Source organism: Schistocerca nitens, chromosome 5, assembly GCF_023898315.1.
Source record: "Schistocerca nitens isolate TAMUIC-IGC-003100 chromosome 5, iqSchNite1.1, whole genome shotgun sequence".
In the NCBI taxonomy this organism is placed as follows: domain Eukaryota; kingdom Metazoa; phylum Arthropoda; class Insecta; order Orthoptera; family Acrididae; genus Schistocerca; species Schistocerca nitens.
Window position 1 is genome coordinate 554,021,885 of NC_064618.1, and position 24,616 is coordinate 554,046,500.

The 24,616-nt window shown below is 45.0% G+C and overlaps 1 protein-coding gene across 7 annotated transcripts in view; it reads left to right on the forward strand.

Annotated features, from left to right (window-relative positions):
• Nucleotides 1–24,616, forward strand: part of LOC126260026 (protein NDRG3) — a 584,669-nt gene that overhangs the window by 423,289 nt on the left and 136,764 nt on the right. For all 7 annotated transcript variants that reach the window (XM_049957195.1, XM_049957197.1, XM_049957192.1 and 4 more), the window contains one exon: nt 19,984–20,183. In XM_049957195.1, coding sequence (XP_049813152.1) covers nt 19,984–20,183 — 200 coding nt within the window. The remainder of the gene's footprint in view (nt 1–19,983; nt 20,184–24,616) is intronic.

Below are 24,616 nucleotides of genomic sequence, written 5' to 3' on the forward strand. Positions count from 1 at the left end.
ATATCTAAAATTGTATAGATACCTCGATGTTATCGGAAGAAAAGTATCTGTACCGTAAATATCGCAAGATACTGTTTACCCTTTTTACTGGTATTTTTAGCCTTTGTTTAGCAAAAATCTTATTTAGGATGAAAGAGAAAATTTGCAAATTACGCTATGTTCTCATGAATCATAATGAGTATAAAATGAGAAAAACTTAAACATTAAAGTGTATGTATTGCAAACACAAACAAAAATATGACGCCTAGATGTATTTCATGCTGCTATCACGTGTTATTATTAAAAGCGAAACTATCTTTGTAATGAATAGTTAGGTTCCTTTCTGCCTAAAACATTTATCTTTGTCCTTTCAGTACTTAAACCACTTTTCCAAGGTAGAATGTACATATTTAATTAAAATACCAGATTTCAGTAACCTGTAAATTTATCATTATGGTCTGCACATGGCATGTAGTTTGTATTGCAATCCATGTTTACTTTATGCTAGGCTTATGCTGTATACATAACCTCATCAAATTAGTATCGAAAAATTATGATTTTCCGACCACATCATCCTGTATTTTCAATACTGATGCTGATGATGTCATGGTGGATTCCTCGAATATCACATATTCGGGGAAACCACCATGACATTAACACCGCCCTCGCTTGTATACACTCGATGTCTCTTGATAGTCCGAATGGTCTCCCACACGACTTGCGCAGTATTTCATCATGTGCCGTAAAACTGAGGTATACGTACCAGTGGCTTTCGTAAACAAACTGCAGCTTCTCATTATCCTTCTAATGAATCGAAATCTGCTATTTTCTTCAGTTATAACAGACAGTTTTGAACATAGCTGTCTTTGAGCAACCGTATATAAGTATCAGCAGAGAAATAACACGACCAAGCGGTTGCAAATAATTGTTTAATACACTGACCTAGGCTTCGGCACCTGTAAAGATGTCTTCATCAGAATGAATATTTAAAAGCCGTATTAAGCTACATCGGGAGAAGGCAACAGTCAAAGTTTAGAGCTGGCATGCTCAAGTGAAAAATTAAAAATGTTCCAGTCTTTGGTACGTACACGTTGCAAAGAACAATATCAAACTGACACAATATTCTACGATGATTGGACGAGTGTTTTGTAAGCAGTCTCCTTAGTAGACTAATTCCGCTTCCATGCATCCCGCCAATCAACTGAAGTCTGCCACCTACGACTGAGCGTGTGTAATTGTCGCATTTCATATTCCTACATACTGTCACGTACTGTCACACCCAGTTGTTTGTATGATACATACTGCATTTGCATGCGTTGGTTGATTTCTATTGTGACTCGTTAGATACTACGTTTCTTCGTTTTGTAAAATTAATAGTTTTACATTTCTGAACATTTAGAGCACGATGCCGATTTTTGCATCTCTTTAAAATCTTATCAAGGTCTGCCTAAATACTTATGCAGCTTTTGTGAGCTGTCACTTCATTATAGATAACTGCACCATCCGCAAAAAATTTAAGGTTACTTGTAACAAAATATGAAGAGCAAGTGTCCCAACACATTATATGACACTCTAGTTGGCAGATGAAACAGCAAACAAACTTGTAAACAAGCCAGATAAGCGGTACAGTCTCGAGGAGGAACTCCCTTTTTACACAGCCGCCCTTGCGCAGTTACCTTTTAGCAAAGCAGGAAGGAAAGCCATAGTTAAAAGTCGACGTGTGGTTATTAGAGACGGGCGCAAGCAGAAATGAACAATGATGAGGAAAGAGAGGGGGAGGCGAGTTGTCCTCGCTCCCACTTGGAATTTATCTGAAGTGGTTTAGGGAAATTTTACTAGGGCCTGCTGGAAAATATCTTCGAATTTTTTTTTAAATAAAATAAACTATAGTAATATTCTATATCTTTATTATTCTTGTCTATATATTTATTTCTCAACGTAGTTACCGGCGACGAACAGATTACTCCCCGCTACAGACCAATTCATTGATACTGTCATTGTACAACGTTCGACTTTTTTCACGGAGCCACAACCTCTCCTCAGCTTGCGGCGCTGAAGTCAAGTCCTCGAAGGTGTTCTTTAAGTTTTGAACACAGGTGAAAATCAGATGGGCCACAATCGGGACACTATGGAGGATGAACGATGACAGTGAACCCACACCGTGGGATAGTTGTACACGTCGCAGTGCTCGCGTGTGGTCTGGCAGTATCATTGAGCTCCATTTGAGTACGAACTCTTCGATCCCGAAACTCGATTACAGCAAGCTGTTTCGCAAGCCCCGACATAGCTACGTTACACGCCGTCATGTTGCACGCTACAATTCGGAGCGCTCTAGCGACAGAGGACTGCAAATAAGTAGGCACGAAGAATAAAGATATAGAATGATAATAGCGTTTGTTTTGTTTTAAAATCTTAAAGATTTTTCGGATAAAAAATTCGGAGGGATTACTTTTCAGCATATTATCGTAAGAAACGAAAATCAGGATGGACGGACAGAATCTGAATCCAACCCCTTCCCGCGTACTGGTTTCCCCGCAAATTCTAGGCAACGAAAATCAGGATAGGCGGGCAGTTTCTGAATCCAGCATTTCCAGCATACTGGGTGACCCACAACGAGGAGAGTCTGTTGGTCTTCATTGAGTCAGTGCGTCTGACATAGCTAATTTGACCATATAGCAAAATAGTCAGCGTGTGTGGTCTTGTGCCGTAACAGCGTACGCTTATTTAGTTAATTAATAGATGGTATTTTAATGGAACATCTATGGACAGCACCCTCGGCATTGGTGGTTCCAGGAAAGACGGCTGGCCAGTAAATTCCTTTGAAGATCAGGTAGGCGCAGATCCCTTCTCGGCCAATGCGTCTTTTGTGGCACCGCAGGTATGTGGGAAGGGCGGCCGCTGCGGGCAGTCAGTCGGTGGGGACGGCGCTCTGTGTGGTACGTCCGCGGCTGCCAGCGAGCGCAGCACAGCCCGCGCTTCCTTCACAACACAAGCTGGCGCTGAAACAGGTGCTTGGCAGTTTTAAAGCACATTCACGTGATTAATTGTTAACAACGGCATTTCTCTTACACTTACGGCAATGGAAAATGTTACTCCATGAAGCACCAGTTTGATATTTAATAACATTGGTGAATGTGGGCACCACATAACGGCTATTAAATCATCAAACATTCATTCTTTTCGGAACAGATGTCTATTATCAGTATCAGAAGTGTTACCCCCTTGGGCACCATTACACCCTAGTATTCATAATAGCAAGGGGATTAAGACTGTCATGTTCAGGAATTTCTTTCCGTGCTTCAAAAGCATGTTGTCTTAGTTCTTGCGGATTGCTAATGGAGGCTCGTATGAAAGTAAAAACCTTCCTCACCGCATCCCAGACATGAGAAATGGTTTACAAATCAGGGAACCAGGCAGGAGGGTCTTGGATCCAGCATTCCTGTACGCGTTTGTTATGTGAACCGCATGTGAAGTCTTGCTTTATCCAGCTGGAATATGTCATTAGGTACCTTGGTCATGAACGGTATGACAACAGGCTTTGCCGTTCTTGCCATACCCTGATGAGCTTTCAGCCTCCCTTGAACAATTACCAAATCAACCATGTTGTTACATGCAATAGCTCTTCAACAGCACGACTCCATTTGGATAAGTACGGGTCTGGAGAATGTTTGTTTCCAGTGACATTACATAAGGTGGTATACGGGCACCTTGGTGTCGACCTGAGCGCGGCGTACAGAAGTGAGACTCATCGCAAAACAATACAGAACGGGTCTACTACTCGTACATGCAAGTGTGTGTCGCCCGTGGTATGGTTTCAGCGCTACACGGCGGATGGAAACTGAAGACCTCAACCACTTCCAACAGAGAGAAGTGGCGCAGTTGTTAGCACACTGGACTCGCATTCGTGAGGTCGACGGTTGAAACCCGCGTTCGGCCATCCTGATTTAGGTTTTCCGTGATTACCCTAAATCGCTTCAGGTAAATGTCGGGATGGTTCATTTGAAAGGGCACGGCCATCCTTCTCCATCTGTTCGTCAGAACCAGTTTAACAGTCCTACGGTCTTTTCGTAGCGCTGTCCTTTTGATAAGACCACTGATTACTCATTTTGGCGTACTATTGCTATGAGTCCGCCTCGTCATCACTCGTTCTGTAAGTAACTGCAATATGTCGGTGTGATGCTATGTTGCCATCCTTACCTGGCAAGTCCCGGAAACGTTAGACGCACCCAGTAGCCACTATGTTCTCACACAATTCTTCATTTGCACGAATGTTTTTTTTTATTTTTTCTATTACGCTCAGGGTATTCATGTTGTTATACTTTACATTTCCGACACTGTGTTAGTCGCAAAAATCTACGAAACAAAATGTAAATTCGCCACCCTATTGGCTCTTTCGTCTCTCTGCACATCGTGACGTTCTCACTAGTAAGTTTTGCCCACGAGAAACTACGAACAACGATTAGAATGCAGCTTAGTGCTATCACTTGGTGCTCTATATGCTTACTCACCATATTCTGTTCTTAACAACACCATGAACAAGTAGTTCCTTATCATAGTGTTTTCTAATACGTTATACGTTTACACTCTAAGGGCGTTCAGGAATACTTACAGATCTGCGTAGGAGTAAGTCATCGTAGAAACCCGTGCCAGACCTTTGCCAGTCACATCCGTGCCTCCCTCCCTCCCCTCGTCAACCCACCACCCCCACCTGCTTTATCTGAAGCACTGAATAGTCACATGTTTATGCAGCAAAAGTTGAGTTGAGTAATGGAACAGAATTCCAGTCTTCATTCTGCGAGAATTGTGTGGTTGTGTGTGCAGCTGAGAAACAATCTCCATCAGAAAGGATCTTACTGTGCCCTTAAAGTTAATTTCAAGAATATAGCTACAGTCTTTCAGCTGTACTGAGAACAAGTCTTTTCTTGATTCCATTTTGGGAAGTTTAATGATCTTTCACTGTGTAGCATGCGTTACCATAGATATCTGTTAAGCAAACTTCGTAACGAGATGTTGTAGCGTCAGATAAAATGTAATTTAACAAGAAATAAAAAAAAAATACGCAAAGCATTAATGGATTGTGTTACGTTTATCTTTTACACTAATTTTGGTATGTATATTCTTATAAATAGCGTTCTTCCTTTGTGTCTTCCTGCTGATTAACTTAAGCTCAAATTTGTCGCTTGGTGTTTCAGCGGGTGTCAGGCTACAAATCCGGAAGTTTGGTCTGTGGTCTGTCCTAGGATTTCTGCTGGGGCCTTAGCTGAATAGATCGCCTTTCTTCTTAAAATTTAATGTAATTGTATAACGTGCGTTTGAAGCTAAGAATATAGGCGAGTAACTAATATACTGTAATTTGGTCTCGTGGGTGTATTATTTTCACATATGGCATATAATTTCATGGAATGATTTCTTTTTTCACAAGCAAGAAACATCGTATTTGTACTTTTTAGTTAACCAGCAGTGTTATCCGACTTTTCGCTTAAGGATTCGGAGACAGTGAATGCATAAACTGTTTCCTAGGCAGTATCTTCGTCTCCAGTTATACCCTCTGCCTGGGACGTTCAGGAAAAGACTGCAGAACTCCATACTCGCCGTGTTTTACCTGTTTCCCCGGCCTGCCTTGCCATTGTGGGTAATGGAAACTGTACACTAAATACGAGTAAGTGCCTGACCTTTTCCACCAAAATGGTTATCACCACGAGAATCATAGGCGGCCGCAATGGAGTACCTGTCTTGTCGTGCAATCTGTAAACAGTTTTTTTTTTACTCATTATAGAATTCCTATGAATTGATAGCAGTGGTTATCTCCGATTCTACTAAACTGCAGAATTAACATTGCCAAGCACGACTGGAAATATAGTGGCTTTAGGAATTACTATACAGGGTGTTTCACAATTCCTATTACATGCTTCTAGGTGCAACTTAATAGCTGAAGTTCTGATGAGTAGTCCATCTCCGGAAATGTACAGTTTTGTTATAAAGTTTGAAGATCGGATCGCTTTCAAATCTTCCGTTTCACGGTAGGCACAAAAATTGAGAGGAGGACACCGTCGTTGGTCCCTGTTGTAATTACGACGTCACATACCACTTTGGCCTGACTACAACAACGGCTGCGAAAAACTGGTAGGATGGTAAGTAGGAGGGTTGACAGTGGTGCTCCATGGACGCACCGCTCTCTTGACTTTGAGGAGGACGTCCCTCGCCGTGTAGAGGAGAATCCGAAGACGAGTACTCGAACCATTTGCTATACCGTGGGCTGCTGTTGGGTACGTAGGTCAGAGTTCACCGTCCTTGCTGTGTGCGTACCGTGAAGCAGGAGATTTAAAAGTGATTCCACCTTTACCGTATATGCAAGCAATATGAGTTCCTTATCAAATCTTTGTCCCCTGAGTCCCCTCCACAACCTGCAGAAGCTCGTTACAGGAATTTTGAAACAACCTGTTTGTCCCCCCGCCCCACGAGAAATTTTGTCGTTCTTTCGTACAAAGTAGGTACTGGCGCACTAGTGCAGTCAAAATTATTGTAGACCGTTACAAAACCGATCCGATATAGCGTCCTCAGTCTTTTCTGCGTCACTCCGTCGTACAGCACTTACCGAACTGCAGAAAGGGATGGTCCAACGCCTATATGCGAACAACATACTAAAGGGATATACACTCCTGGAAATTGAAATAAGAACACCGTGAATTCATTGTCCCAGGAAGGGGAAACTTTATTGACACATTCCTGGGGTCAGATACATCACATGATCACACTGACAGAACCACAGGCACATAGACACAGGCAACAGAGCATGCACAATGTCGGCACTAGTACAGTGTATATCCACCTTTCGCAGCAATGCAGGCTGCTATTCTCCCATGGAGACGATCGTAGAGATGGTAGAACGATGGGTTCGATGACGGTTTGGATGTACCGTGCACTATTCAGTGTCCCCTCGACGATCACCAGTGGTGTACGGCCAGTGTAGGAGATCGCTCCCCACACCATGATGCCGGGTGTTGGCCCTGTGTGCCTCGGTCGTATGCAGTCCTGATTGTGGCGCTCACCTGCACGGCGCCAAACACGCATACGACCATCATTGGCACCAAGGCAGAAGCGACTCTCATCGCTGACGACGACACGTCTCCATTCGTCCCTCCATTCACGCCTGTCGCGACACCACTGGAGGCGGGCTGCACGATGTTGGGGCGTGAGCGGAAGACGGCCTAACGGTGTGCGGGACCGTAGCCCAGCTTCATGGAGCCGGTTGCGAATGGTCCTCGCCGATACCCCAGGAGCAACAGTGTCCCTAATTTGCTGGGAAGTGGCGGTGCGGTCCCCTACGGCACTGCGTAGGATCCTACGGTCTTGGCGTGCATCCGTGCGTCGCTGCGTCCGGTCCCAGGTCGACGGGCACGTGCACCTTCCGCCGACCACTGGCGACAACATCGATGTACTGTGGAGACCTCACGCCCCACGTGTTGAGCAATTCGGCGGTACGTCCACCCGGCCTCCCGCATGCCCACTATACGCCCTCGCTCAAAGTCCGTCAACTGCACATACGGTTCACGTCCACGCTGTCGCGGCATGCTACCAGTGTTAAAGACTGCGATGGAGCTCCGTATGCCACGGCAACCTGGCTGACACTGACGGCGGCGGTGCACAAATGCTGCGCAGCTAGCGCCATTCGACGGCCAACACCGCGGTTCCTGGTGTGTCCGCTGTGCCGTGCGTGTGATCATTGCTTGTACAGCCCTCTCGCAGTGTCCGGAGCAAGTATGGTGGGTCTGACACACCGGTGTCAATGTGTTCTTTTTTCCATTTCCAGGAGTGTATATCAGTTATTAGAGATACAATAACTTTTACACTGAAGCGCCAACACAAACTGGTACAGGCATGCGCATTCAAATACAGAGAGGTGTAAAGAGGCAGAATACGGCGCTGCGGTCGGCAACGCATATAGAAGACTAAGTGTCGTTACTGCTGCTACAACTGAGAGGCACCCACATGCCTTGCTCATACTGTGGCATCAAGTAGTCAGGCCTGCAAGATGAGTGGTCTGCCAAGCGAGTGGATTCATTCTTATTTATCGAGTAACATGAACTCTCGTACTCACAATTAAGTTACAAATTATCCTCCTGTATGAATAATACGCAACGGAAACGCATATCTGAATATCAGTAATTTACAGAACTCTGACTGTTCACTATGCACTGGCAATACCACATTTTCTTTTTGTCTTTTATTTAACGGCTTTTATCAACACATGGCCACCGCACTGAATATGAATGGCGCACACATTATAAATTCGGGACATCATGACAACATACAATTCGAAGGCAAAGTCCACCAATCTTTTTCTTTTCACTATCTGATTTATTCCGATAAATTCTATAACCTAAACACACAAACTCTATAACCTACAACAGTAACACATGAGAAATTCCGCCCAGTGGGCAAGGCTTTACATTGGTGAATCTCTATATTATGGTCTCGTAATTATTTAACGCTACAGTGCACTTTCTGGATAGGATGGTGGATCTTTTATTATTTCTCACACTTCGACTCTCACAATCATCATCACGAAACTTTCCTCCAGACCGAGCAGTACAAAAGGAACACGCATAACCCACTAATCTTTTGAAACTACCTCGCTACTCTCCCATGCAAACCACACATACCCAAATTACATGACATACACCACACTACAATATGAAATACTACACATGGAATAGTCACAACATTATCACTTTCAGCTTTCCCACTTCAATTAATATTTATCCCAGTTTCACACGACACTGCCCCACTTCGTGATTCTACTTTCCTACTATGAACTCTGGAGATATATGCACGTCTTCCTGTGCAATGCAAGCCAAGTGGCGTTGCTGGATAGACGGCCGACTCACCTTGCTTCTCTCTCAGAGTTTGAATCTAGCGTCACACGGAATCATATCACGCAAAGTAATATTAAGGACATATTCATCACACACGCGAGTCCTCAACTGATACCATGGACGAGTAGTTCTCTTTATCCTTTGTCTCATACACAGATTGAGACTCACACAGTACTCACCACGTGGAAGTACTCGTCTCTAATTTCAAGTGCTGCACACGCCATTCCTTAAATATTTCAACTTATGGTACACACGCTAGTAATTCAGCTGAACTTAAGCACACGGAAGTATTTCAACTTATTGCTACACGTGGTTTCATTGTGACCGTTGGTCACTTCCGAAGATTACTACAATCCCATTAATATTACCTGCTTGACATTTAATTCTCCCCACAAAAGTTCCTGAAATAGAGAAATTATTATATCAAACTACTCTTAAATATTCCACATGCATACCATGTCTCCACTCTTTTGTGTTTACGGAGCACAACTAAAACAGGTCTTAACAGCACAAGATCCAGCGGCAGAGTGCTGAAACATGGCCGTTCTTCAGGTTCTCTCACACCTCTGTCGAAGTGGGGGAGCACCTTGCTACCGTATTGGTCAGTCACATTTCAGGCGCTCAAAGCTCAGGTAATTTTCATCTCTTTGGTCCCACCAAAGGTGGCCAAAGGGTCGTCTCAAAGATGATCATATATTCACATTCACTATCTGCGGTTAGCAGACGACCATACATTCATTCATTTCACAGATCTCACCAAACTGGATGTAGGGATTTATTTTGTGGGAGTGCACATGTGATCAATTAAATAAATAGTCATTCTTTCCCACACTGGTATCCGGCTTCGCTGTATTAATTGAAATTGAGTTATTTTACAAAAACAAATGTGTTGTTCTGACAAAAATAATGAAGTATGTTGTACCTATTTTCAATGTCGGGTGGTACTGTACCCTTTCACAACGGCATATTACCAAGATTTAAGTGAGTTTGTGGTGTTACAGTCGGCGCACGAGTGATGGGACACAGCATCTCCGAGGTAGCGATGAAGTGGGGATTTTCCTGTTCGACCATTTCGAGAGCGTACTTTGAATATCAGGAATCCTGCAAGTAATCAAATCTCCGACATCGCTGCGGCCGCAAAAAGATCCTGCAAGAACGGAACCAATGACGACTGAAGACAATCGTTCAACGTTACAGAAGTGCAACTCTTTCGCAAATTGCTGAAGATTTTCAATGCTGGGCCATCAACAATAGACAGCGTGCGAAACATTCAACGAAACATCATCGATATGAGCTTTCGCAGCCGAAGGCGCACTCGTGTACTCTTGATGACCGGACGACACGAAGCTTTACGCCTCACCTGGGTCCGTCAGCACCGACATTGGACTGTTGATGACTGGAAACATGTTGCCTCGTCGGACGAGTCTCGTTTCAAATTGTATCGAGCGGACGGACCTGTACGGGTATGGAGACAACCTCACGAATCCATGGACACTGCATGTCAGCAGGGGACTATTTAGTCTGGCGGAGGCTTTAAAAAATGGTTCAAATGGCTCTGAGCACTATGGGACGTAACATCTGAGGTCATCAGTCCCCTAGAACCCAGAACTACTTAAACCTAACTAACCTGAGGACATCACACACATCCATGCCCGAGGCAGGATTCGAACCTGCGACCGTAGCGGTCGCGCGGTTCCAGACTGAAGCGCCTAGAACCGCTCGGCCACTCCGGCCGGCGCGTAGACTATATAATGGTGTGGGGTGTGGGCAGTTGGAGTGAAATGGGGCCCCTGATACGTCTAGACACGACTCTGACAGTTGAAACGTAGATAAGCATCCTGTCTGAGCAGCTGCATGCATTCGTTTTCATTGTGCTTTCCGACGGACTTGGGCAATTCCACCAGGGCACTGCGACACCCGACACATCCAGAATTACTACAGAGTGGATCCAGGAACACACTTCTGAGTTTAAACACTTCCGCTGGCCACCAAACTCTCCAGACCTGAACATTATTGAGCATATCTGGGATGTCTTGCAACCTGCTGTTCAGAAGAGATCTCTACCCTCTCGTACTCTTACGGATTTATGGACAGCCCTGTAGGTTTCATGGTGTCATTTCCCTCCAGCACTACTTCAGTCATTAGGCGAATGCATGTCGCGTCGTGTTGCGAAACTTCTGCGTGCTCGCGAAGGCCCTACACGATATTAGGCAGGTGTATCAGTTTGGCTACTCAGTGCATGTGCACTTCTCAGCGACAATACGATACGTTTGCAGAATAACGGAATTAGTTACATCAAAAGCGCCAATTTTAGTAACGTGCCTCCTCTTGCGAAAAGTTCTGTGGACGGCCATGCAGTTGATTCCATTTTAATGTTACAGTAGGTCTCATGTTTGAATTACTCTTCTAGTGAACTAAACTTGTTATTATTTGTAATCAATATTTCAATAATAATAATAATAATAATAATAATAATAATTATTATTATTAGATGTGCAGGTTTAGCACCGTATTTCCCTCACGAAATGCTCTAGTACAGACACTGTTAGTAAATTCCGGAGTCAGTCCGTGGACCAGCGGAGAGTCGGTCCGCTGTACAGGTATTTGTAGCCTGACACTTGGCCGCTGGAGGTGCGAGTTGTGGATGTGTGGTGTGGACGTGTGGCGGGGACCTGCTGCAGGGCGCTGCCGGGTGAGGCGTCGGGCGACGAGGGCGCGGCGGGGTCCCCGGCGGGGCTGAGGCTGCAGCAGCCCGAGGTGCGGCTGGCCGTGCCGCGCGCGCTGCCCTCCTCCTCCTCAGAGTCCTCCAGGTCGTCCGCCTCCTGGCAGGACAGCCCGCCGCTGCCCAAAAGGTGCCTGCACGCCCCCTACCCTCTCCTCGCTGCAACACCGAGGCGACCGTCATTATTATAAGCACTCCACACAAAAATACTAGTCAGCCTGCAAGATGTCACGAACCGAACCACCGTATGTCTTCTTCCTAACATACTCGGGTCAGAAAAAGGTGAGAGGAGCTGTACAATTAAAATGATCTTGCCTTTTCACCCGAGACTGCGGGGAAACGATAAACCTTTCTGGGATTACCTTCGGGAAAAGACGCACAAAACTTCTTCCTACCTGTTCCGTGCAGTATCTACTCTCGTTGTTGTCGTGCTGCACAGCAGTTATTGTAGCACATAGGAAATCTGGTCTTCAAAAGTTCTGACTTTGTGACTATGATTGTATGTGGGGAATAAATAACGCAGTGTCGGAAAAAATGCAACACTTTTAAGGACAAGGTCATTTTTTTGACTAGTGAGGTGACAAGTAGTTCATTATTTTACGACTATATGATAACAGATTCATACCAAACTAAGCACACCTATCACAGTAAAGGATGCCTAAGTAGTCGCATAAATACACCGTACACGCCCCCCCCCCCCCTCTCCCTCTGGCGGCAACGCAGGCGTGTGCCCTCCCTTGCGAACGATCGTGAAGGTGCCGAATGGCTTCCTGTGACAGACTGCCCGAAGCATCGTGCTCCTTTTGTTGAAATCTGGCACTGGGTCTTTTCAGTCCTCGACAAGCAGTAAGTTTCCGCTTCGTCCTGTCAGTTGACGGCAGATGTGGTGATGTTGCTGGTAACGGCAGCTGTAAACCACGGAGAGCGCGTTGCGTCGTAGCAGCCGTATGTGGACGCGCGTTGTCCAGCTGAAAAAGCACGTCTCCTTCCTGTTGGTAGCAAGGGGAGAACAACCTGGTTAACGTACAGTGGTTACTTCATCCTGCAGAAACGCTAAATGTGACCGCGAGTTGTAACTGATTGCCCTCCACACCGTGAAGCCCGGGATGGAACCTGCGTGTCGTGAGAGAATGCACTCTGGAGTAGCGGCTCACCGGGTCTACGCCACACACGTCTACATCCAGACATCTCGCATACAGACAGAACCTGCTCTCATCACTGAAAACAACAGAACGACTACTCTCTAGACAACTCTTTCACGTTTTGGCGGTGTCGTGGTGTGAGTGATAGCCTGACCAGAGGCACGCGTGATCTTAATCGTGCAGACAGTTTCCAACGCCTCTAATGATAAGAGTATGTTCTACACGTGTCCGGATTTTGTCCCTGGAAGAGGTTCGGTTGACTACTGCTGCTCGCACAATACTTCGGTCTTCACGTATGTCTGTAATACATAAATGGCCAGAACCTGGTCGACAATTATGAGAATGTTTCACAGACCGCACCTCCTATACACTGTGCTCAACATGAGCAGCAATTTCTGGATACGTCCACCCAGCTTTCCCCGTGTCCACAGTGCGACTCCTTTCAAATGGCTGAACCTATTCAACAGGAGCACGTCCTCGTCGGTGCGGAATAGTTGTAACCTAGATTGGATGTGGTATAATTTTCACCTCTGAACTCAGCACAGCTACCGCCGGCAGAGTCACAACAGAGGGTGCATAGACGGGCTTCCCGAGCTCTCATCTCGTCGCCGATGACCGTGAAACATGAATTATTAACGCAACGCCCTCTCAGTATCCGTCTACTATTCCCTGGTGCCTCAGTATAAAGTCCTTTGGTGTCTTGTATTTTTTCCCGGCAGTGTGGCGGTCAATGCACTCCATGCCTTGTATAATTTGAAAAGAGACAAAACAGGAATTAGTCGGAACAGACACCCTGTGCCCAGTTACGGTGTTGTTTGGTGGGTTGAAAAAGTTACAGATTCATGTGCCGCTGTGAACATTGGTTGTTCGCGAGATATCCAGCGCCGAATGACAATTTCTTCAGTTTCCTCTCACAAACTGTTTAAGAGAGACCTGCTTTCGCTGACAGCAGCTGTTTCTGTGAGGTTTGTAACCAGTGCTTACTGACAAGGCGTAACACTTGTCCCTGTCGCTTAGAGTCTTTTTACGGCCACCGTTCTTGCGCCGTGTTACATTGCAGTGAGCGGTACACCATCGATGGCAGACACGGTAGACACTTACCGTTGACACACCACCTACCTAATTGAGCAACTTCATTCGCTGTATGGTCATAGGCGTATCCAAGTGCCTTAACTACTTTCGGTTATTCTGTTACACCTTCAGACCGACCGTTCTTACTGCTCTGATTGTATACAACCGATTGGTACATACAGGGCACTCCACTGTCATGTTTTACGTCACATCATCGCCTCGTAGCGGTTCTACGCCCCCGCAGCGCGACCAGTGTACTGCTTTGATGAGATGATTAACATTATCAGATGTACAATGAAACAAGCTGTCAATAAAATTATGAGTAGTAATATTTTACAAGTACTGTTTTACATATTTGTGAGAAATACCTAGAATATGACACAAGTGAACTGCTGTGTATTCACGCATATTGTTGGAAAAAAGCTTGCACGCTAATGGATTAAAAGAAGGCAAGAAAAACAAATTTGTATGACCAGCAGTTTGAACTCGAGATCGCTAAAGAAACATTAATGGCACTGTCACTGGGTTGATATACACACCAAAAGTAAAGTATGACGTGTCAGGCTGAAAAGTTTAAATCTTTTATTTCTTGAAGATGGTAAAATTTTGTCGTTCTGTTGATTCAGTGTGTGCGAGCATATGTTTATATGTTGTTTTCTAGCTTCCTGCAACGTCCCTTTACAGTCAGCTACATCACGCTTTAACACTCTTCGTCTCTCTACAGCTCTCTTGTCTTTTGTTATCTGCTTTCAGAGATTCTATTCTGAGAACTATGATGTTTTACTCATGGTTTTACTGTAGCAGTCTGAAGTGGTTCGGCAATTTTATAGAAGTGTTTTCTTATTCATTTCTTACTTGTTTCTCATGATTTTATGTATTTCAAAAGAGAATGTGGAGGGTGATTAGAGCAACAGAACTCCCTATTATAGGCGTAGAGATTTAGCAAAGATTGCGTTTATGTGTGACCTTGTCTAAGTGTGACGACGGATGTGTCGGGTACAGCTAAACTGGTGGCTGTCCGACTTTTGCTTGACGTGATTCGGAAGAATGAAGACCTTCAGTTGAGTAATAATAACTTTATTGCGGCGCGTACCTGACGACGCCCGGCATGCGTGGACAGTTCGGGGCTATAAAATTTTGCTTCCGATCTATACAGAGGATCCTCAATCCTCGGGAACTTCTGTAGTTAGGAGAGAAAATAGTATCCGTCCACGCAAGTCAGGAGACAAGGAACTACTCACTAACTCTAAAAAACAAGGAATAATAATCATAAGAAACAGAACGTATATAAAAGTTATAAAACACAGCGCCTCTAGAGGCTGGGCGCGGAACTACACAGCGTCGCTACATCACTGTACTGACACACGCGCACAGCACACACACACACACACACTGGCGAGCTTGAATTAGCGCGCGGCAGCGTCGCTACATCAGCCCCCCGGGCGGAAGCGGAGCGTCGGCGTCGAGATACCGCGCCGGAAAGTGCACCCGACGTCCAGAACGGGTCGTCCTCGTCGGAGGAGGAGGAACAACGTCAGGAGGCGGATGTTGTGCTGCGTTGGGCGGCGAATGTTGAAGAGCCGGCGCCGGAGATGTGGCGTCAGTGTCTGGAACAGCGGTAGGTGGACGCCTACGACGAGGTGCCGCTAGTGGGGTGTCAGGAAAAACATATGCAGGTTTAACCCGATTCAACGCGACCGTCGTCGTTTTGCCGTTCACTAGGATATCCATGGTGTGGGCACTGCGCCGTAGCACTTCATATGGACCAGAATAAGGAGCTTGTAGAGGCGGTTTAACGCCCTCAGTGCGGAGCATGACGTGACGACATTGTTCCAGGTCCTGGTGCACGAAAGTGGGCGGCTTGCCATGACGTGTGGCTTTCGGAGGGCGAATCCTTGATACATGGTCCCTCAATCGTCGCAAGAAATCCGGCTGGCCAGTAGCAACTGTCTCCGTGGCATCAGCGTCTACAAAGTCACCAGGAAGGCGCAGTGTTTCTCCGTAAACCAGTTCTGCCGCTGACGACCCCAGGTCTGGTTTGAAAGTCGTCCGTAAGCCTAACAAGACCACTGGTAGTGCGGTTGTCCAGGTTTCTTCGTGGCACATCAGCGCGGCCTTCAAACAACGGTGCCAGCGTTCGATCATGCCGTTGCTTGCTGGGTGATAACTTGTGGTCTTATGGTGGGTGTAACCACAAAACTTGGCCAGCTGTGAGAACAGGTCTGATTCAAATTGCCGTCCGCGGTCAGTGGTAATATGTAGTGGGCATCCAAATCTTGCCAACCAAGTCATTGCAAAAGCGGAAGCTAATGTGTCTGCTGTGATATTATCCACCGGCACTGCCTCCGGCCAACGCGTAAAACGGTCGATCATTGTAAACAGATATCTTTGCCCGTTCGAAGGTGGAAGTGGTCCGACTACATCCAAATGAACGTGGGCAAAGCGGGCGGTGGTATCCGGAAAATCGCCGATCGGTGCGTGTACATGGCGGTTAATCTTGCAGCGTTGGCACTGAAGACAAGATTGGACCCACTCGCGGCAGTCTTTTTGCATGCCTGGCCACACGAAACGTTGCGATACTAGGCGGAATGTCGGGCGTACCCCGGGATGGCACAATCCATGCACTATATCAAAAGCTTGTCTTCTAAAAGCCGGCGTCAGAAAGGGACGAGTTCGGCCGCGAACTACACAGCGTCGCTACATCACTGTACTGACACACGCGCACAGCACACACACACACACTGGCGAGCTTGAATTAGCGCGCGGCAGCGTCGCTACAGATGCATGCGAAATGTGTCTTACAGCGTGAGCCCCTCAGCTTCAATACGCAGTACCGTTAATCGAGGAAAAGGAGTGTATCTTGGCCAAGGAGATGGTGCAGGAAATTGAAAAATATCGTTCTTCTGGGAAGCGAATGTAAGCAAATACAAGTTTTTAGGCTTTCCTTAAACTACATTTCTATTTTGTGCACCGGTTACTTAAGGATGAATTTCTAAAATAACACATAAATGATACCAGGATCGCTAAGGCACATCGACAATCTCCTTATCGACGCGCTGTTTTTCTAATTCTCCGTGACTTATAATCTCCAGGCTATTTTTGTGTAGCATTGTCTTTGGTCAACGTTCAGATGATGTCTATGGCAAGGATGTTACAGTAGCAAAATTGTGACAAAATGCGTAAATAAACCTAAAGTTCGTTACCGTACGACGCTAGCAGAAGACAGGCATGTGGTAAAGGTTTCTTTCACAAACTACATGCATTTTACTAGCTGACAGCATGTGAAGATGTCAGTTTAGGAGGATCTTACAGAATATATCGCCTTGTAAATGATAGTATCTACTGTCTTAAAATCGAATGAATTCAGTTGGGAATACAAAGAGAACGCTGTCTTGCGAACGCCTTCACAACGTTTCGAGCATAATTAGAGGTGTGCAGCGAAAGTCAAGGCCGAAAACTACGGACCGCCTCGGTAACGGCTCCCCGTTGAGTAATTGGCGCAGCAGGTTACGAGGTAATAATACGATCGCAGAGCACTGACGCGAAGTTTGGCGTCAACCAGTGGTTTCGACAGTATTCTGAGCAGTGAAATCTCTGCAGGTAGGAGACATATTATAAAATATTTTGATTCACTTCTCCTAAAGGGAAAAACGTTCGTAGGAGGATTGCCTCCTGGTGACAATGTTTGAAGGAAAACTGTACTGCTACAACTATGAAGTTATTTCTGTCTCTGCCTTATATTTCTTCTTCGTTCTCGTGATGACACACAGAATCATCAGACAGGGATCGAAGTGTACAGAATGACATAATTAATTGCTTGCACTGGAGATCCCCGGCCTTGCTATTCCCGTATTCAAAAAATGCGCTGTAGGCTATAAAATGCGGTCTTGATTCTCTGAAAATTTTTATTATTTACAAGGAAGTAGGTGAAACTGGGCACTTGCACCCGATACATTGGGAAATTAGATCACAGATATCTCCAAATTGGATTAGCGGTAACTGGCTAAAAAATACCGCTTTACGAAATCCAGTTCCTGCTTCATCTCTGGTACCGAATGAAAGGCGGGAAAGGAAATCTAAGGTTGTAGCACTATATTTAAAATACGAATCGAAAATTCTAATGGAAGAGTTAACGAAATTATGTGTAAAAATATTAGTTTTCGTCGTTTAATTATTTAAAAGATAGTTAACGAGCACGGGTGTTTTGAATGTCATTCTTCATTCTTCAGGGAACAGCGGAGTAATAATTTTCTGTAAAGAACAGTTACTTAGAGTCGTTCACGACATCGAAGGTGGCTGGAAAGTTTTGCACGTTCAAAAGTGCGTCAATCGTTGGTAAAGCAAGTGCATCGTACTCTAGTCACGTTTTAAACATCTTGTATCCCTTGCGGGCGCCGAGCGCAGTAAAAACTATAATTGCTGCAGCGTTCACACTGTGAAAGAGAGACTGTATGAAAGCTAACCATACCAGACTAAATGTTTTCTGGTTCGTGATCGTGAAGCATACAATATGTTTCACAGAATGGAGTTTACGATGCTAATCTCTCACTCTATTATGCTATTTCTCTTACTCTCTCTCTACTTCCTCCATGTGGTTTTGCTAGCAACAATTCGACGTGAGAAGCTTTGTTAGTTTTACATGTTCTGTATAATACTTATGGTCCATACAGCAGTTGGGGCAACGTCTGCATTGATATAATTTGGAACAGTGTGAGGTAAGCCAACACACAAAGCTTGTCCTCAGACATCACTTCAGTTGTCACCAACTCAAGGGCCTCACTAGTGGTTCTAGTAACAGTAAATGGTGTTTTTAAGACCGTTCATAATGTTTTGACGTTTTCAAATTTGAGTGACACAAAAACCAATCGCGAAACCCAGCTGAATATTTTACAAAGCTCAGCATCTATTCAAGTTTACTTATGCAATATTACATCGGACATATGACGATCATTCGCAGCTACAGAATACTCCAGGCTTTTCACCCAGTTTTTGAACGCATCTTTCGTAACTGTTAGAGGAATTCTGGAAATTTCATCGTGAATTCGATCTTTTAACTGTTGCAAGCTTCCCTGCTGGTGGGAGTACACCCTTGTCTCTAAATAACCACATAGGTAAAAGTCTGTCGCGGTTAAATCGGGCGAGCGAGGCGGTAATTCGATACAAGCGCGTTTGGAAATTATGCGGTACGGATGATAATGCAGATCACACCGGATTACGCGATGAATGGATGACGGTGAGGTGACGAGCGTTTGGACACGTTTTCGTAACGAACGACGAGGGCTTACCGGTAAACTGCTACGGTCACGTTCGATGTTCTCGAGAGTTCTGACTGAGGGCCGGTTGACTTTGGAATCGATGCACTGGCTGTTCCACGGAAGTTTCTTACCCAGTTCAATATTGTTCTACCAGCAGGAGCCAACGGCCTTGCCGCAGTGGCAACACCGGTTCCTGTCAAACCACCGAAGTTGGCGCTGTCGGGCTGGACTGGATGCGTGACGATCCGGTCTGTCGAGCGCTGTTAGCAAGTGGGGTGCACTCTGCCCTTGTGAGGCAAACTGAGGAGCTACTTGATTGAGAAGTAGCGGCTCCGGTTTCTTAAAGTGACATACGGCCGGGAGAGCGCTGTGCTGAACACATGCCCCTCCATATCCGCATCCAGTGACGCGTGTTGGCTGAGGATGACCCGGCAGTCGGTCGGTACCGTTGGGCCTTCCGAGGCCTGTTCGGACAGAGTTTAGTTTAGTTTTCTACCAGCATGAACTAGATATCGCGGTTGAATCTTGAAACGCGTACAAAAGGCACATTGCACGCGCACGACTGATTCGCCGTAGCGAAAATAGCATTCCATCGCGAACGCACGGATGTCGGTTCGACCAGTATATGATTACTGACCTGTGTATGGGATGAAACGTGGCGCTCCGATCTGCTAATAGACGGCGCCACTGTCGCCGTATTTGGTTTTTAGCCCGCATTATTCAAACTTGAAATCGTCAAAACATTGTGAAACGCGCTGTATGTTGGTAGACTCGCCTACAGAAATCTTCGGTCTCTGTCATCAGTTGTGGTAGACTGGAGCGAGAGCGCCAGTGCGTCACAAATGGACGTCTGGTACGGCCGATCAGTGGCACAGTGAGGAGACGCGGCGTGTGACGGACTGCCGTAGTGAACGCGGGCGTTTCGCTGTGTGTTGCAGCACGATGCCGTCGGACAGCATGGACGACATCGAGCTGCGCAGCATCCAGCTGCAGTTCCCGAGCGCGCGCTCGCTGTCGCAGGAGGACGCGGGCTGCGTGGAGGAGCGCGTGCCCACCGGCCAGGGCGACGTGCTGGTGGCCGTGCGCGGCCGCCGCGGCCGCCCCGCCATCCTCACCTACCACGACCTCGGCCTCAACCGTGAGTACTCGGGGCTGCCGCTCCCACGTTTCGTCCGCAGCCAATTCTTTGTACACTATCTAATCAAAACTATCCAGGTACCTACAGGTTGGACATTAATATAGAGCAAGCAAACACAGAAAACATTTTGAGTTACCATACTTGTAGAAGCAAACCGCCAATAAATATCTCGTTTACGTCTCAAGTTATTACGTTTTATATTATTATATGTTTAACCCGGACATGTAAGAATGAAGCAATTGCTTTCCCTTCGGACGCAGCCTGTTGTGGAGAGAAGCCGCGGGTCAGGAGAGGTCGCAGCTTGCCCTGACTGTGTTCATGGCGTCAGAGGCAATTTTTGTATTAATCTAGGATTTCTGGTAAAAAATTTGAAGTAAATCAGTCAATGAATGTATGCGAACGAAGTTTCCATGTTTTATGATGTACCGAGTGATCAAAAAGTCAGTATAAATTTGAAAACTGAATAAATCACGGAATAATGTAGATAGAGAGGTACAAATTGCAACACATGCTTGGAATGACATGGGGTTTCATTAGAACCAAAAAAATACAAACGTTCAAAAAATGTCTGACAGATGGCGCTTCATCTGGTCAGAATAGCAATAATTAGCATAACAAAGTAAGACAAAGCAAAGATGATGTTATTTACAGGAAATGCTCAATATGTCCACCATCATTCCTCAATAACAGCTATAGTCGAGTAATAATGTCGTGAACAGCACTATAAAGCATGTCCGGAGTTATGGTGAGCCATTGGCGTCGGATGTTGTCTTTCAGCATCCCTAGAGATGTCGGTCGATCGTGAGGTCTGGGGACCTGGGAGGCCAAGCATGACGGAATTGGCGGCTGAGCACACGATCATCACCAAACGACGCGCGCAAGAGATCTTTCACGCGTCTAGCAATACTTTGTCTTTTTTTTTTTTTTTTTTTGATCTAATAAAACCCCATGTCATTCCAAGCACGTGTGTCAATTTTTACCACTCTGTCTACGTTATTCCGTGGTTTATTAAGTTTTCAAATTTATACTGACTTCTTGATCACCCGGTAAATAGTTGTGTATAAAGAAAAGGAAAAATATTTTTTCACGTATCTTGTCACAACAAAGATACATACACAAATCTGACAAAATCCCTCCTGTGCACAAGCATGCAACAACTACGCGCTGCAAAAAGACATATTACCAACTGTGTAAGCATTCACTTGATCACGAACAACTGCTACAGTTCCGCACTGCATTGATAATGACCTGACAGGTCGAAATCTGATCTGCGTTGTGACATTTAAATGTCATATGAAAACAACTTAATTCTACGACTGATTGCTGCTCTATCGAACCCAAATTACCAAAAATCTTCGATCAATACAAAAATCTCCTTTGGCGCCTCTAGCACGGTCAGGACGGCTGCGACCTCACCTGACGCGCAGTTTCTCTCCACGCCAGTCTGCGTCATACTACTCTCAACAACCGTTCGCTCGCTACCACTCGCGGTAGTAATATCTCAGACTCAGAGTTAGTATATGCGCGCAACAGCAAAATCTATAGCCAACTTTAAAAAAAAGAAAAAGATATGTACGTCCAACTTTCAGCGCCATGTTGTGAAGCTAAGTAATGTTGATTGCAGTTATTAGTTATAATAACATCTGAATGTGACATTAGCAGTTATTTTAATAAATAAAGCGGTTTTGTAGTGTCATCTGCAGGCATGTAAATAGAGTACATTACAGTTTTGTTGTTGTTGTAAATGTCTGGTCAATTTCAGTTACCGTTTACACAAGATAATTATGAGACAATTCGTATCTTTCAGTCACTACGAGTAAAAGAAGGAAAAAAGTTATATCAATGAAAAGTTTTCAGGGTCGATTTTATTAGGCTTTTCGTCTTTACGCCTACTACTCCGACGAGGCGATTTTGTGAACTGATCCTTTGTGACTGAAGTTCAGTGATCAGACGTCAGTTTCCTAAAGCATCACGACACAAAAGTCACCTTTGGAGATTATAAGATTTCATATCGCTGTGAAGCATAAAACAGATTTAGGTTATTAACACAGCCTCCGATAAATAAATTTGTCACATAAAATCTTTGTAATCGCTACGTCACTAGTTCTGTGCCCACTAATAGCAACGATTTTTTTTTACTTCTATGAAAAAACGTTATTTTAATTAAAATGTGATTAAGTATACGCTAATTAATATTTTCATTTTATATTAAATATAAAATTAAAATAAAATACTTTTCTTTAAATTCTGACCATACCATAACACCATGGCCTCCGAATTTCACTGTTGGCACTACACACGCTGGCAGATGACGTTCACCGGGCATTCGCCACACCCACACCCTGCCACCGGATCGCCACATTTTGTTACGCTCCTTACACCAGGGGAGGCATCGTTTGGCACTTGCCTGCGTGATGTGTGCCTTATGAGCAGCCGCTCGACCATGAAATCCAAGTTTTCTCACCTACCGGCTGTCATAGTAATTGCAGTGCCTCTTGATGAAGTTTGGAATTCCTGTGTGGTGGTCTGGATAGATGTTTGCCTATTACAGTTTACGACCCTCTTCGACTGTCGGCAGTCTCTGTCAGTCAACAGATGAGGTCGGCCTGTACGCTTTTATGCTGTACGTGTCCCTTCACGTTCCCACTTCACTATCACATCAGAAACAGTGGACCTAGGGATGTTTAGGACTGTGGAAATCTCGCGTACAGACATATGACAGAAGTGACACCCAATCACCTGACCACGTTCGAAGTCCGAAAGTTCTGCGGAGAGCCCGTCCTGCCCTCTCACGATGTCTAATGACTACTGAGGTCGCTGATATTGAGTACCTGCCAGTAGGTGGCAGCACAATGCACTTAATATGAAAAACGTATGTTTTTGGGTGTGTCGGAATACTTCTGATCACATAGTGTATTTTGAAATCCTGTGTTTAACTGCACGCAAATTGAATTTTTCTTCTTCCTCTCCATCATACCTGTACGTCAATTTGATGTCACAAAGATAATTTACTCTATAGTCAATCATAAGGCCACAGTAGACTTCTTTCGAAAAATAAGTTCACTTTATACTTTGAAGAAGTCTAATTAAATGACGACTCTTCGACGTGAATAGAAGAGTGGTGTTCTCTAGAGATAGTGTTCAAGGTTAGTTAAAAATGCGTATCAGAAAAGAAAGATGACAGAAAATAAGAAAATCTTAGGCTCCGCTAGCGTAGCTTAGCGAATGTATGAAGGCATTTTTAAGTGCGGCGGGACTGTCAGTTCTATAGATCTAGATATACTGCATATGATCAGATCCAAGTTGAGTAAAACAGGACTACGTGTCCAGGCACCTAGCACGACCTCTGCAGCACTGCTCATCGTATCTTGATGTCTTTAGTACAGAAACCGCACAAGATCCAAAGGATGATGCATGGTGAGTGGTTTCTTCTCAATTGATGTGTTGCTGCTACTTTCGTTATCATTCCATGTCACAAAAGAAGTTTGAAGAAGATTGATCACGAGTAGCTCAGAAGTACCAATATGTTATGTCGTTAAGGTTCTTCGTCGTTAAAAAACGTCCGAGTTGCTTTGTGAACGAACAAACCAACTCCAGAGATGCTCTATATCTACAGCTTTCGTCTCATTGCCCAAACTACAGTGATTCGATTCGGTACTTCGCATCGATATCAGCGATTTCTTAGAGGGAGTGAGAGAAAAGAGACTGTCTATATTCCTCTATACGCACTCTCATTGTCTTTCATCTTAATCTCACAATCTGTTCGCGATGCGTACGATGTAAGCAGTCGAAACGTTCCTCTCATGGAATATCAGTTCTGCATATTTAACGAAAAGGATTTGATGAGAACAGCACCATCTTTCTTCTAGCGATTCCCGTTTGTCTGACATTACATTTACATAAATCCCCCAAAGTCAGATTTCATAAACCGATTTCCCAGTACCATTTCTGGTTGGTCATGTAAACATGGCAATATCAATTCTGGAAATGGGAGTCTAGTTCCGGATTTCCTCTTCCACAATCGATTTTCGCTTCTGTGTAAACACACAACTGTTTTTGAAACGTGCTTAGTTTGCAGGTTACGTCTTGTTTTAAAACTTTTCGGCTAATGTAGACGCAATGACTTTTTGCGCAGTGAAGGAGAAGTAGAAATATTATACTGAGCATGAAGTTTTCTACCTTTGATGTTTACTTGAGGAGGAACCGCCATGGTGTTGACTAAATCAAAAACTGGAACAGCTGATTTCCAGAGGCCGTTTGTGTACAACAACTGACGACCGGAAAACCGACATTTGAACGGTACAGCACACCGTTTCAGGCCTTACCATGTAAACACAACAGCGAAAAACTGCTTCCGAAATGCTGTTTTCGTCTTCCGGAAGCTGTCCCTCATGTAATCGTAGCATGAGAAACACTGTAACATCTTTGTATTT